Below are 15,054 nucleotides of genomic sequence, written 5' to 3' on the forward strand. Positions count from 1 at the left end.
CCATGTAAAGCCATGACCTGAGAGGAGTGCCTCTCAGCAAAACAAGAACTACTAGAAAACTAGATAAAATCCCAAGAGTTACTAATGTGATAATAGTATCTCATATTCATTGAATGGAGTGCCTGTGCCTCAGTGCTGTCATGGGACTGCGAATGTGCTTTTAATCTCTTATTTCTCCAGAGAGGCAGATAAATCTGAGCCCATTATGTGCTGAGGCTGAGGCAGGGCACGGAGATTTACAGGGTTGCAGGGAATGAAGCTGCTGTCCTGGCTCTTGGGGATGTTCAGGGGGATTGGAGGGGATGGGGTGTGCATTGCTCCAGCATTTCCAGCTGCTCTTGCCATGGTTTTCATGGGCAGCACTCACAGAGCAAGGGGAAAGGGCTGGGTGTGAGCAGCTGATGGGAAAAAAAAACGTGATGGTAAATACTGATGGTAAATACTGATGGTAAATACTGATGGTAAATACTGATGATAAATACTGATGGTAAATACTGATGGTAGATACTGATGGTGCTTTGTACATCAGCCAGTGACCAGCTGGCAGCAGCCTCTGCTGCTCAGGTGAAGCCAGGTCCAGGTCCTGGAGGCTCAGGAACAGCTTAGGAAGATGAGACCAACAAATAGAAGTGAGGAAATAGCAGTGAGTCAGAAGGAGAGAGAGGAATGAGAGTCAGAGATGTTGTGGGCAAGGAGAATTGAGTAGAGAAAAGTGGGAAGAATTTGAGGGATATTGGATGTGATCCATTTTTGGTGGAGTTCAGGTCTCTGGAAGGGGCACTCGATTTTATAACCTGAAGCTTAATGTTAGAAAGGTGCTTTTTCTTTCTCACTTAAGAATTTGGTGTAATCTTTGCCAGACTAGAAGGTGATCTCTGAACTATTTTTTTTTTTCATGGAAGGACGCAGTGAGTTGCAAGGACCTGGTTTTTATTTCTCCAAGTGTGGATAATTTCACTGAGGTCTGTTGGGGGTGGCTCAACCTTCACCAGCCCATCACTGAGTCTGGGAACTGGTGCATCCCTACAGCTGCTCCTCGGGAATTGAGGGAAATGTGGGATCTTTCTCAGGTGTTTCTGAGGTGGTCTGGATTCAGGTGGACTTTCCTTTGTGTGCTCTTAGTCCTGAAGGAACTCAAATCTGGAGCACAGCTACAGGGGAAGTTCACAGTTCACAGATTTTCCTCTGGGAAATGGATCTGTTGAAAGGTGAAGAAAGCATGGCTGGTGAAGCCCATGGATCCCTCCTGACTCACTGAATTTGTTTAAGACAGGGAAAATGCTTTGAAAACAGGAATATTAGTGGAGTTTAGGTCACCACGGAGCAGGATTCTTTATCCTGGCCACCTTCCCTTCCCACCAGCTGGCCAGCCAGCTGCAAAAAAAAAAAAAAAAAAAAAAAAAAAAAAAAAAAAAAAGAAAGAAAGAAGCAGAGTTCTCCCAGGCTGTCCAGCAGTAGGAGGGGTTCAGTAAAGCCTTTTCCTGTAGCTAATGAGGGAAAATGGGAAATAGTGATTGAAAGTTCACTGCTTCAGTCCCCAGATGCTGAGTCTGATATTCCAGAGGAGCACCAGCATTTCTGGAGAGGGATGCTCAGGTTGGGCACCCATGCATTGCACTGACAGCTATTCTTATTTAACCAGCAGATTTTCCTAGTTTGAATATATTTGTTTAACATTTTGCTTGGTCCTCAAAGGCTTTTGCAGATATCGTGATCATTCAGATTCACTTCATTACTACTAAAATTTAATATTTGCACTGTGGTGACTTGAACTGTAAAACCAAGAAGGCTGATTGTGCTCTGTAGGCACAGAGGAGGGTACAAATCCCTGTTTCTACAACTTCCAATGCAATTTATTGTCTCTCAGAGGTTTTCAGAGTCATTTTATCTGTACCACAAAAGCAGAACAAAATAAAGGAAAACCCTAGAAATTAGATTTGTATGGCAAGGGTGGCTCTGAAACCACATAGAAACTGAGAGTAGCTCAGGGTTTTTTTTCAGCTGAGCCTGTTTAGGTTGAAAACAGAGATCACCTTGGGACTTTAGGACTTTGGGAGCCTCTAATCCAGATCTGAATGTGGAGAGAGGCATCAGCTTATTTAGATGTCAAACTGTGAGGTACAAGTCTTTTAAAAAGGACAGGGGAATTTTTTTTCTCTCTCTGAAAGGCACTGGGAGGGAGACTGACAGACAGCCAGATCTGTGATCAGGCACTGTTATGACATCTCCAGTTGGGCATCTGGAAGTGGAAGCCCCTGAAATCTGTTAATCTGTTGTCAACTTTGAAAATCCCATTCTCCCCCCATCTCCCCCCGCCCTACAGTCCTGCCAGCTTTGAAAGTTCAAACTGTGTGCTTTTTATCACATTTGTCATTCCTTGGTAGTGAGGCTCTGGCATTCAGAAATTTGGCTGACAACTTTGTGGGAATGAGCCAAAATTGAGTTCAACTTGCACCTTTCTGTGCTGCACCCAGAGCTGTTCTCAGGGAGGGGCAGAAGTCTGAGCTAGAGGGACTCCAGCCTCATTCATTACCATAATTAATATCTTCTCCCTGATGCCAGAATTCAGCTTGTTTTCTTTATCCTGAGGTAGGTGGACAGGAACTGATGAGGTGTACACAGCCAGGAGTGTTGAGAGAGAAAGTGTCATATCTAAACCATTTCTTCTCAGGCTGTTCCTTCATCTTAAATAATGCAAAGGTCAAAAATCTTCTGGAAATCCTGCAAAAGCAGTGCTGCAAAAGACTTAGAATGGTTCCAGGCAAGTTCAAACACTATTTTGTGGAGGCTCAAGTCCAGCAGTGCAAGGTTTGACAATTTTAAATACATTTAAATGCACATTTAAAGTAATTTAGATACCTAAACTGGATGTATAGCTCAAGATGGGAGAACTGGCTTTTGGGGAAGGAGTAGAGCTCAGAAATGAGGCTGAGGTAAGGTGCACTGGGCATGGCTTGTGACTTTACCCATGCCCAATCCCGTGGATTACCATGGGATAAGGGTCCTTATATTACATATTTAGTTGTTTATTTGGAGGAAGTGTTTAAATTTTTAAATGCTTGTGATTTTTCCCTTCTGTAGGTGTTTCTAAGTTAGCGACACAACTGCTGATGATTCTCTCACATAGAAGTAAGATTATTTTGGGGAGAAAACACAGTTTCAGATGTAATTTAATTCTCACTTAGAAGCAGGTGAAATTAAAATCTAATTTCTGGATTTCTGATTGCAGCTGCACAGTGCATTTGAAGAGGCATCTCTTTCTCTGAAGCTGAGATTTGCTGAATTATTGTCTTTATGTGTCCACTGATTTCAACCAGAACTGACCAGAATGTAAATCTTAGAGGCAAAATTTTATATATATTTCAGTTCAAATCTTATAAAACTGCATACATGTCCTAAAGTAACGCTGGTTCACAGTATTTACCTCAGAAATTATTTTTTTTTTCTAAATGAAACAGAAGTTCCTGATAAAGGAAAGACTTTAAGTCTGTCTTCTTGCTAGTGTATTGATTCAGCAGCTGATATATGATGTTCTCAGGGTTGATTTTTTTACTTTGTTGGAAAAGCACCTGGAGTTTCTGGTCTCCTGTCAAGGAATTGAAAGTTTGTACAGCTTCTTTTTTTCCCAGAGGTCATTAGTGAACATACAAAGAGACTTTATAAATCACATCTGAGCCCAGGTGATAAGCAGGAAACGAGTGGTTAACACAAGCAGTGGCCAATTCTGAATGGGACAGATGGGGATGATAAGCCACGATGTTGTAAATCACTGTCCATGGCTACAGTGGAGCAATACCTTCCCTTTTTTGGGGGATTTGACTGTGTGCACAGGTTGCCCAAAGAACTGGGCAACAAACCAGCTTTTTTCGTGGTCTGAGTTGCAGTTGCATCCAAAACTTTAGAGCTGGTAAATCCCGAGGAGATGTTTCTGAAATGATTGATGGTTTGGGTTGGAAGGAACTTAAAGATCATCTCATTCCATCCCCTGCCAGGGCCAGAGACACCTTCCAGTGTCCTGGATTGCTCCAACCTGGCCTTGGACACTTCAAGGGATGGAGCAGCCACAGCTTCTCTGGGCAACCTGTGCCTCATCCCTCTAATAATTAATAATTTCCTCTTAATAAACACACCGGGTCCCCTGAGTGACACACACGTGGCAAGTCTCTGCAGTCTGCTGTGCTAAGCCTTTCTTTTCTTCCCTCCCCTTCCCCAGCAATCAAGGAGAAATACATGGACTGGACTGAGTTTCTCATCCAGGATCTGACTGGCGCCAGGACGGCCCCTGCGAATTTGCTGGAAGGTGTATGTATTAGATTGCAGTTCCTCTTTCCTGCCTCTGTGTGTGTGCTCCTGGCCTGCAGGGTGTGTGCTTGCAGTGTCTGTGTGTCTGTCCTGCCCCAAAATCCGTGGCAGCAGCGCCTGGGCTCTGCTGGTTCTGCTTCTGGCCCAGGAATGGGGAGTTTGTTTTGACTTTTAGTTCTTGAGGAAGGTGGGGGCTCAAAAAAGGCCTGGTGGGGGAAGGAGAGCGTGGAGGGGATCCACAGAAGGGAGGGCTCAGCCCTTCAGTGCCCCTTTAGCTCCATCAAAGTGGTGACCTGAGCTGCCAGTCCCTCTCTGCCCCATCCCTGGCAGTGTCCAAGGGCAGGTTGGATGGGCTTGGAGCAATCTGGACTAGTGGAAGGTGTCCCTGCCCATGGCAGGGGGTTGGAACTGGGTGATCTTCAAGGTCCTTCCAACCCAAACCATTCTGTGCTTCTGTGGCACAGGCTGGAGAGGGGTTTAGCAGCTTGATGGGGAGCACTGTCAGGTTTATCTTTATCTGGAAAGTTCTCCCTCAAGGACATTCCATCCACCTAAATCCAGCAGTCACGTTTGGTGGGGAAGTTGTTGGGTGAGGTGGCCTCAGAAGAGCAGAAGGGTCCATTTTTAGGTGCTCCCATTCAGGCAAGAGCCCAGTTCATGCAGCAGATCCACAGGGTGACTTGCACCTGGGCCAGCTTCAGTGTGCCTTGAGATCCTGGATAAAAATCCAGCTTCACCTTGGAACCACGGGCAGCTTTTGCATCAGGGCCTGCCCTGCACTCACGTGGATGCTGTGGGGGCATTTGGAGAGGAGACAGATGGTCCTGCAGAAGCCCCTCATTCTTTGTCCCTCTGTATTTAGGCTGAAAGTGAAGCCATACTGAGATTTACCTTTGTGAAAGTGCTCACCTTGGCTTGTGGGAAGCCAGTGTGCATCCAGGCACCGCTTCTGATCCTTCTGTCCCTGGTCACTCCCACCATCCACAGCTGCATCCTTTTTCCACATGCCCAAGCAGTATCAGTGTACCTGGCAGGGAGAATTATTAATGTACCATTAGGGTTTTTTTTCCCCTCCCATTCTGAGGGATGAGCAGCCTTTGCAGACCCCAAATAACCCACACCTTAAGCCTGCTGCATCCCCTTTCCTGGAGTACTCCTGGGTGGCATATGCAGAGATCTGATGGTGTCCAGTCCCCATCTCTGGTGTGTCCCCAGTTCTGCAGGCAGGGAAGAGAGGCAGCCCCAGGCAGAAAAGCAGAGAGAGAAAACATTGTGCTGGCTTGAAACAGTTTCTGACCCTTTTTCTGCTGTTCTGTGTGCTCAGTGCTGTCTGTGTCGAGCAATGTATGTTGGCCCCTGTTGACAGATTTGCTGTTCGTGAGTGCTGCAGATTGTTGTTAGACTGTTAAATCAATATGTAGTGCTACTTTTTAAATCTTATTTTTTTACATGCCAGCTACGCATGTGAAGGGTTCTTGCATTATGGTAAATGTTAATATTTCATGCAAGCTGATTATTAATCCTAGCCATTCAGTTCTCATGGGGTAAGTGACAGCCCATTGGCTTAAAATTTAGCACACAAATCAGGGAAGCAATATTCACTTTGATACAGCCAGGGATTTATTATAATAAGTTAAATCATTACACCATCGTTTCATATTAAAGAGTATTTTGTTGCAATGAAGCAGTTGTATGAGAGGGGGAAAAATCCACATTAAAGTGGATTTCTGTTGTATTATTAAATTCTGACACTGCATTTTGCCATGAAATAATATTTGAAGAGATTATAGAGATGCTTGCAGCTTGCACTGTAGAAAAGTAGCTTATTATGGCAAATATATTGTTCTGAGAAATATCTATTAATCATAAAGCTGTTTAAAATTGTACATGTGATAAGCTTTTAGTTAATTTTAATTGCATTTTTTACGATATTCTCATTCTCTTGCCTGCTTTGTTGGATTAAGTGAGATGTATGAAAACCAATTGCATCTCAAAATTTGAGTATTTTCAATATTCAATAGGAAAAATAACTTTGTAAAATAAGGCTTTCTCCTTATTTTGTTTTGTAGCCACTGTTAGAAAGAACCATCCTGGACTGACTCTTGATTTACAGAATTAATATTTTAAAAAGTAATGTGAGATGTTTATATGGTTTAATTAAGTAAAAGCGGGACAAACACACAGGAAGAAAAAGTCTTTGTTTTTAATATATTTTTGCTTAGCATCTCCTTTGGGGACTAATGCTTCCAAGTCTTGGGGTCATTTTAATGCTGCTCTTAAAACCCCGTAACTGAGACATTGTATAAGAATTCAAACTTGTGTTTAATAAAAAGTAGGAAATCTACTCATTATGTTAAAGCTTGAGAACACAGAGATGCTCACAGTCACAAAACAAAAACACTGAGTCCCAAAGGGTTTGTTCTGCAGAGCATCTCATGTTTTTTTAATGCCTGTGCTTGCAGGTGGAAAGTTACACACGTGTGTTAATGGCTGCAAAACTGGAATCCCAGAAAATAACCAGTGGAAGCAAATAACCTCAGTCTCTGGGATTACTTGGGCACGGTGGCTTGACCCAACAAATCCTGTGTGCCCTGGGCTTGGATCCAAACCTGCTGTGGGCTTTGAGCTTTGGAATAACCCCCACAGGCTCATGCATCCATGGCTGGGGGGTGTAATTTGCTCTCCATGCCAACAGGAATAAGATAAAGCTGATCTTTGGTGAAAGAGATCAGCACACAGAGTGAAATTTCTGGGTCATGCACAAAGTAGTCCCCTTTTAGGTAAATATTAGGGTCCAGTCCTGTGGTTGGTTCTTACAAGCTGCAATCAGTGAGAATTTGTTTGAAATCCTCCAGTACAACTGGGCTTTGAGTAGTTCAGGAGCATCCTAAATGGATGTGCCTTACAAGCTGTTCCACCTTTTATATTCTCTTTTTTTGTTGTTGTTGTTGATGATGTCGGTTGAGAAATTAGCACAACTGTTGTTTTCTGTTTTACTTCTGAATTTGCACTTGGAAGACATTGGGTAAAATAGAAGAAGAACAGACTGTTTGCTGATCGCTTGGATGATGGTGTGAAAAACAAAAATAATCTTCTGCTGTCATCTGTTTCCTTGAGAAGTCTTCAAATAAAGTTTAAAATAAGGAGTTTTGCTTCTATTCAAACAGCCTCTGCGAGGAAAAAACCCTGTAGACCTCATTACAGTTGATTCCTTAATAGAGCTGCAGGATTCCCAGAATCCCTTTCAGTACTGGATAGTTAGTGTGGTTGAAAATGTTGGAGGAAGATTACGCCTTCGCTATGTGGGATTGGAGGAGACTGAATCCTATGACCAGTGGTTGTTTTACTTGGATTGCAGACTTCGACCAGTCGGTTGGTGTCAAGAGAATAAATACAGAATGGACCCACCTGCAGGTAAAGAACCTCCTTGAAATACTGTCTCCCTCTTGATGTTTTGAGATACTTGTGCAGCACGGCTGTCCTTTCCCAGCATTCACATTGCTTTGTCAGTAGTTTCTGGCTGTGGCACAAATGGGAGGTGAGATCCATCTAATTTGGGTTCAAAGTGGGTCAGGGGAGCTGTATTGTTTATTAAATAAATTCAGTTGAAGTCTTTGCAAGTCTGTCAGACTGTATGAAACACCAGGAGTTTACAACTTGGAGAAGAAGCTCTTTAGGGTTGAGTTTAGTGTTCAAAGCAGTTTGAATGGAAAGGGATTGGGACTGCAGTTAAGCCAGTCTGGGATCACAGATTGATCCACCTTCTCCTGTGTAGGTTAACAACATGTCCAGGTCTGTGCCTCATTTTCTTTGTGCTGTGGGTGAAGTTTTTCCATGAGTATTGAATTCTCCCCTCTGGGGAGGTGTTTCTGACGTGGTGAGGAGACTTGACCCTGGTATGTTCAATTCTTATGATCACAAGTTTGTCTGGGGCTTAGATCCTGAGTGCTTTTTGGAAGTGTGTGTTTTTCTTCACTGGTAGGTAGGAATAGATGTTCCCCATCACTTCTAAATGAGATATAAATGCTGGAGAGCTTGAATATCACCCAGTCTGTTATTTTACAGAGTCTTTGTGTTAACAGAGAAACTTTTTCATTGACCATCTCTGAACCTTCTTGGCCTGTATAGGTTTGGTGAATATATAAATGGCCCAGAGAAGCATTGTGCTTCCTCTTTGTTCATTCAATTTGCTTTGTACTCTTTCCTCCTTTTATCCTGTTGTACATCCTTCTATGTGGATTCCCAACCCCTCATGGCTTTCTTTTCTTTTTTTTTTTTTCCAGTTTTCTTTCTCTAAACTTGTTACTGGACTCTTTCATTTGCTGGAGTTGTTTACTTTTCTTCTTCCCTCTCCTTGATTTAACTTTTAAAATTGCTGTCTCTTGTTCTTACCTGTTTTCATCTGACAGGTGTTTCCTCTCCTTTCATTTCTCTGGTCATTCACTTTTTAGTCATCATTGTTGTTAATGGATTCAGATCTTCTTCCTGACTTAGATTTACATCTCCTGAAGTTGAGCCTTGTAGGAGTTCACTGAGAAAAGACCCTTCAGGTCTGAACTGTTCTGTTTTCACCCAAATCCTCTCCTGATCACTGCTTCTGGGGTCTTTCCCTGGTCCCCCTTCTGACCCAGCTGTCAGGCTCTGCACTGCAGGGCGTAGCCAGTCAGGAGTGCAAATCTGAGGAGTTTCTGCAGGTAGGAATGCTGATTGTTCCACTCCTGATCATTTGATGTCTGCCTAACACAGTCACAGAATCATCAAGGTTGGAAAGAAACCTTTAAGATCTTCTTGTCCAACCATCCAACATATCCATGAGGCACAATGAATTAGTGAAGAGTGTGAGACATTAAGTGAGAGGAGGAAGACAGAAAAAACCCCAAGTGGCTGATCTTATGGGATCTGCTTCGAATTAAAGTCTCTGCAAAAGGAATCTTGGAGCAGCCAGAGAGACAGTAGCGAGTTGTGAGGATGAGATGCTGGCAGCAGAGAGCTCTAAAGAAACTCATATATGAGGCTGTTAAACCACAGATTCAAAAAGTGAAGTTTCCCAAGGACCTGAGGCCTGGAGACTGTGGCAAGGGTACACCTCTTAGTGACTTCTTTAGGGAAAAGCATCTGACTAGGAAGACTTCTGTTGTGTGAAAGACCTGGTGTGGACCTTCTTAGCAAGGAGAAATTCTGTGGGCAGTCCCTTGTTTTTTACACATCAGGGATTAGATTCACCTGTCATGGTGCAGGCATCAAAAGACAGTTCTGCATGAGAAATTGCTTTCTCTTTATAAAGAGTAGGGAAAAGAGGATGCTAAGACACAACTAACATAGGTAAGATGAAGTGACATATTTTTAAGCCTATTTGTTTTCACTCACGGGGGTTGAAACCAATGAACACACACCTGGTTGTCCTAAATTTTAAACATCTGAAGCCAGTTAAGGCAAATCCTTGATTGATAAAGGGAGCAGCCTTAGATTATGTATCAAAGCTGTCGTGAATCTCCTCTGAAGAGATGCTGAGGACGTGTAGCTGCTCCCAGATCAGGCTGTGTCCCCTTGCTGTCAAACGAGGGTGTTTTTTATACATCACTTCTGCAGCTTGTGGCAGTGCTTTGCCTACCCTGGACTTGGATGGTAGGGCTTTATTTCTTTCTGTGTCTGAGGTGTGACTTTTCCCTGTTGATCCGCCCCTGGCACCTGCCAGGTTTCACTTCCAGGTCAGTCTTTTGAGATGCAGAGCATCTCAGATAAAGGAGATCCCATGGACCCAAAAAATACTTCGGATGAAGGGCTCTCTTTCCTGAAGCCACCCACATCCTAACTTAATGTGAAAGAGGGTCTTGTGAGGCTTGGAACTAGATGATGTCTAAGGTCCCTTCCAACCCAAACCATTCAGTGATTCTATGAAACAGCATCCCAGCTGTCTTCTCCAAATGGACTTTGTATATCTCACAAGCCCATTTAACTGAAGCAAAGGGGTTGTAGCTTATTTTTCCCTTCAGATGTGTATCTGAGTCTGGAGTAAGCCTCCTTGCTAGTGCAAATTGGCACAAAGTGCTTGACACAGAGCCACTGACAGCCTGAGCTCAGCTGTTTGTGCAGGACGAGATCATCCAGTTCTATGCTACTTTCTATTTAAAGACAAATTGCCAGTCATTTTAATTGTTCCCTACTTGTGAACCCTAATACAAATTGACACAGTACACTTTGTTCAATTACCTGCAGCTCTGGCACTTAAATAAAATGCTTTATGCTCTTTTAACCGTGCAATTTAGTGTCCAAACACTTGCCAGCATAAGCGAGATGCCACTAATTAAATGTGCACATGATATTCCTTGCTGGCCCTTGAAACCACAGGAGTTGCCTCTGTATCTGAAATTTTGTTGATGCTGCCCAGAGAAGTTGCTGCTTGTTTTCGCTGATTTTGGCCAAAGTTGCCCAAAACATGGCCAGAATTGCCCAAAATGCCAATTTCATTGTTCCTGTGCTTCACTGGCATTACCATAGAAAATGAGGGTCTGTTTCCAGCAGGGAAGCATCAGGCACAGTTTTTCTGAACTCAGACTTGAAACAACAGGCTGGCTGCAGCATGGGGCAAAATCATATTGTGTTAAGTATTGCCCTGTAAATCAAACCAAAAAAAGAAATAAGGTGAGTCATCCTCCTCCCTGCACTTCATGCTGGTCAGAATTCCTGCAAGCAAAGGAGAAGTGGGGCAACAAAACCATAAAATAATGAACAATTAGATAAAGAGTACACTTCTTAACACTTGTGCCCACTGCACATGCTGTAAACAAAGACTTGAAATTTATATTCCCATTAATAACCAGACAGCTGAGGAATTAAAAATACTGCCCTGAAAGGTTAACATTCCCTTTCAAGTGTGTTTAAATTCATATGCATATCCTTGATGTCTGTTCTGAAGTAGTGAGATTTGATATAGTGGAAGTATAAATACATCCACTTCAGTGAGTGATTCTGCAAATCCTATTTTGATAAGGTCTTAAATCTGTTGAGTTCAGAGCATAAAATTCTCTTGTACCATCAGTGCTAGGTGGAAACAGTACTTGCCAATTCCTTTTTTTTTTACACATATTTTTTATTCCCTCCTTCAGAATTGTAAGATACAGCAGTAAATCTCCTGCTAGCTAGTAAATAGATATGGTTATTAGATGTACAGGATTTAAATGCAAATTGGGCCAAATTGAACCTTGACGTGAACATGGGAAGCCAGGCCAGAGAAAAGCTCCACACTCTTCACTCTGTACCAAGGTTGGAGTTTATTATTGAGCAAATGTTCATTTCCATTTTAATAATTGTTGCAATCTATCTCCCTATCTTCTCTCTTTGAGGCCTTGATATGAATGTTCTGCAATAACTTGTTATGTGCAAGATAACAATATGTTTTCTAGGGCAGGAGTAAATCCAATATAATGTTCCTCATCACAGTATTGTTTCCTACATTGTTCCCTTTGATGATTCATAGGCATTTCACTGCACTGAACCATAAAGGGCTTGTTAATATCATGATTTAATAATATTAAACCTGTGTAAAGAAACTCACTGCAAGCAATGTGAAGCTGCACAAAGATGTTGCCTAAAAGTATAATGATGAAAATTCGTAAGTGTAAGTGCTTACTCTGGTGTGGTACCAAAAAATGTGTCTGGGTAGAGATTTAGCTAAAATGTTTCTTCCCACACCAACCCCAACCCTGCATTTAAAAAAAACAACATAAAAACAAACCCCAAACACTTTCTGATGAACAGGTGCCTTAATAATGATAATTTTAGTTTTGTTCAAATATGACTAATATTGGCTGAAGACCTGAACCTCCTTAAACTAGGAAACATCAGGTATTTTGAGAAATGAAAATCAAAGGAGAGTTTTTTCTCTATTTTCAAGTAATGAGATAATACGATTCTCATTTCTTCAGCAGTATTTGAAGGATGTGAATTTTTCTGGGTTTTACTCCAGGATGTAAAACACAATCTTCTTCCAGCGTGCCCCTGCTAGTTGCTTTTGTGTTGAATTTATCCATGCTGCACAGCTTGGAATATAGACACCGTTCATTTCACTTGCTCTGTGCATTCATATGACTTAAAAACCTTAGTCTTCCAAAAATGTTTGATCTCCAAAGTCACCTCTTGGTTTTGTTGTTCTTTTTTCTTTTTGTTACTGCCATCCCTTTAGATATCTATTCTCTGAAGACAATAACTGAGTGGAAATGCGCTCTGGAAAAATCCCTTAATGATGCAGCAAATTTTCCTCTTCCAATGGAAGTGTTCAAGGTAAAAGATACTTTTCCTTTGCTTGTGGAGCCCATGATGAATAAATATCATGCCATGTTTAGTAGCTTATGTTAAATTTTCTCTGGAATGGCCTTTGCTATAATACATAACCATGGAAGGTCACAAGTTGGATGTTTGTATAAAAAGCTTTTTATGTGTGGACTTATTTCTTGGTCAGTGTTCTGTGGGGGGTGGGGGTGACCAGCAGGGATTTCTCCAGTTATTTTTTGTGTGTCTTACTCTGTTAAACCTGTGCAAAGACATCACACAGAACTGTGAAAAAGTAAGGCAGTGAATATAAAAGTTGACACAAACTGGACAGATTTCTGTGAGTCTTGCACCAAAGTTTTCACTTGATCACAAGGTAGAGAAACGTCCTTTAGGGACCTGTAGTGGAAGTGAGAGATAATTTTATTCCTACATCTTCTTTTGTTACTTTTTGTTTTTTATTCTCATTCTGGTGCTTCAGCCCCAGGCACTGGCTTCGATTTCCCGTGTAAATCTGCACTGTGGTTAACCATGGTGGCTCCAGATAATCCTGATTTACAGCTGTGCCTGCCTGGTTCCCCGCAGTTCCCTCCTGGCTGGGGTGGGATGGGCACTGGGAGGATGCTGAGGGAGGTGTGTGGGAGCACAGCAGTGCCCCCGTGTCTCTGGAGTCACCTCTTGCTTGGGGACCTGGTGGCCCAGGCTGCCCTCCCCACCACCAACCTGGGGACCCTCTGTGGTCCTTCCCAGCCCTTGGGCAGCACTGGGATACTCCAGAACATCCATGGAACTGGTGAAATTCATGTGTGGATGTGGCCTTGGCAGTGCTGGGTTAATGGCTGGACTTGGATCTTAGAAGGTTTTTCTAACTGAAGCTATTTTATGGTTCTGTAACTGGAATAAAGCTCTTAGCGTGTCCCATTTTGCCTGGAAAAACCCTGGTGCCACCTTCACCCTCCCTGCAGGGACGTGCCAGCAGCCTCCTGTGAGGAGTGCAGGCTCCTCTCCCAGCTGAGATGCATTTAATTAGCCACTTTAATTTGGGGACACTTTGCTGATAGCCCAGACAGTGGCTCATGGGCAGTGTGGGAGCTCTGCCGTGCTGGGAGAAGAGGGAAGATTTGTCTTGTCTTGGGCAGGGATGGGGGCTTGAGGAGGCTGTGTTGGGATGGAAGTGGTGTGCAGAGAGTTCTGGGGCTCTGCCATTCATCTCATCCAAGGCTCCCATCTGCCAACTCTATTAAAAGTTTGCATTGGCAGCTTCAAGATCAGAAATGCTTTGTGTGGGGCAGGGATTAAATCACAAGAGGGAATGTCTACTGTGTAAATTTTATTCCTGTCTATGTGAAAGATTGAAAAATGTTTCTGATGAGGCTCATGAAACATCCTTTAAAAAAAAGTTTATAACTACCAGCTGTGTTGGCTGCCTCTTCCAAGCGTGCCAGACTTATACCCACATATTTTAATTATTGCAGGTCATAAATTTGAATTCAGTTAATCCCAATTGCTGTGCTCTGTGGTTGGAGTTTGCAGAGATGTTCCTCTTAGAAGACAGTGCAAAACCTTGAAATGCTTGAGTGGCCCAAGAGGGGAGTTACTTTAGGGTCAAATGTGGCAAATGTCAATGTTTAGGTCCATGATTAGGTCAGTAGGACTTCTCTGTTTATCATAAGTGGAAGGTGAGCACAGGGTGAGCAGAATTCAGAGTTTGGTGCTGTCTGAGCTCTGGTGCTGGGAGGGCAGGAGACTGAATAAATTTTTGTGTGTGGGCATCACTTTATTCTGCCTATTTAGGGTACGTTTTGTACATGTTAATTAAGGGGAAAAAGACAAGATGTCATGTGTACCTATGAGCAAATCTTCCTCTAGTAATGACTTAAACGTGAGTTAAGGCGTTAGGAGACTAAGAGTAAACGTGACTGATCTTGCAAAGAGAGCCAATGATTAATGTGTGGGACCTTCAAGTAGAATCCCAGATCCCAGCAAAGAGTGTCATATCCAAAGGTGTCTTTTATAACTTCTTCTTAACTGTAATTTTTAAAAATTTTATTTACAAACCCAGCACAGAAATAGCTGGGTTTGTCTCTGCACGGTGCCTGGGGCTCCTTGCTACTGTAGCTGTCATGTGTTAGATAAAAAACACAAGGTTTGACAGCTGGCAACTCTTGGAGATCTTCTGGAAAGCTGAAAATGTCTTCTTTGGCAGACAGGGTAACTGCACACTGAGCAGTTACATTCTGTTTTTCCCACGTTTCCCTGCAGAATTCCATGGCTGAGCAGGGTGTAGGTGTGTGCTTGCTCTTCATGAGCACATCACCTGGGCTGGATTATGGCTTAAATCCGTGTTGTCCTTAGAGCTCTGCATGACTGAGGCAAGTGTCATTGTGGTGCCATCAAAGTGTCCCCAGGAGGTGGCACTGGCAGAGCAGAGCCACGTTTGTCGTGTGAGAGGTAGCTGCTCTCGGGGGTCTGTCAGCCCATTGC

At 42.9% G+C, this 15,054-nt stretch overlaps 1 protein-coding gene across 2 annotated transcripts in view; it reads left to right on the forward strand.

Annotated features, from left to right (window-relative positions):
* Positions 1-15,054, forward strand: part of SFMBT2 (Scm like with four mbt domains 2) — a 107,310-nt gene that overhangs the window by 41,095 nt on the left and 51,161 nt on the right. The window contains exons 5-7 of one of the 2 annotated variants that reach the window (XM_063397077.1): positions 4,214-4,302; positions 7,470-7,716; positions 12,485-12,582. In XM_063397077.1, the coding sequence (XP_063253147.1) occupies positions 4,214-4,302; positions 7,470-7,716; positions 12,485-12,582 (434 nt within the window). Of the gene's footprint in view, positions 1-4,213; positions 4,303-7,469; positions 7,717-12,484; positions 12,583-15,054 lie in introns of those variants that run through there. The other variant, XM_063397078.1, reaches the window with a different exon arrangement.

Source organism: Prinia subflava, chromosome 4 (genome assembly GCF_021018805.1).
Source record: "Prinia subflava isolate CZ2003 ecotype Zambia chromosome 4, Cam_Psub_1.2, whole genome shotgun sequence".
Lineage (NCBI taxonomy): Eukaryota > Metazoa > Chordata > Aves > Passeriformes > Cisticolidae > Prinia > Prinia subflava.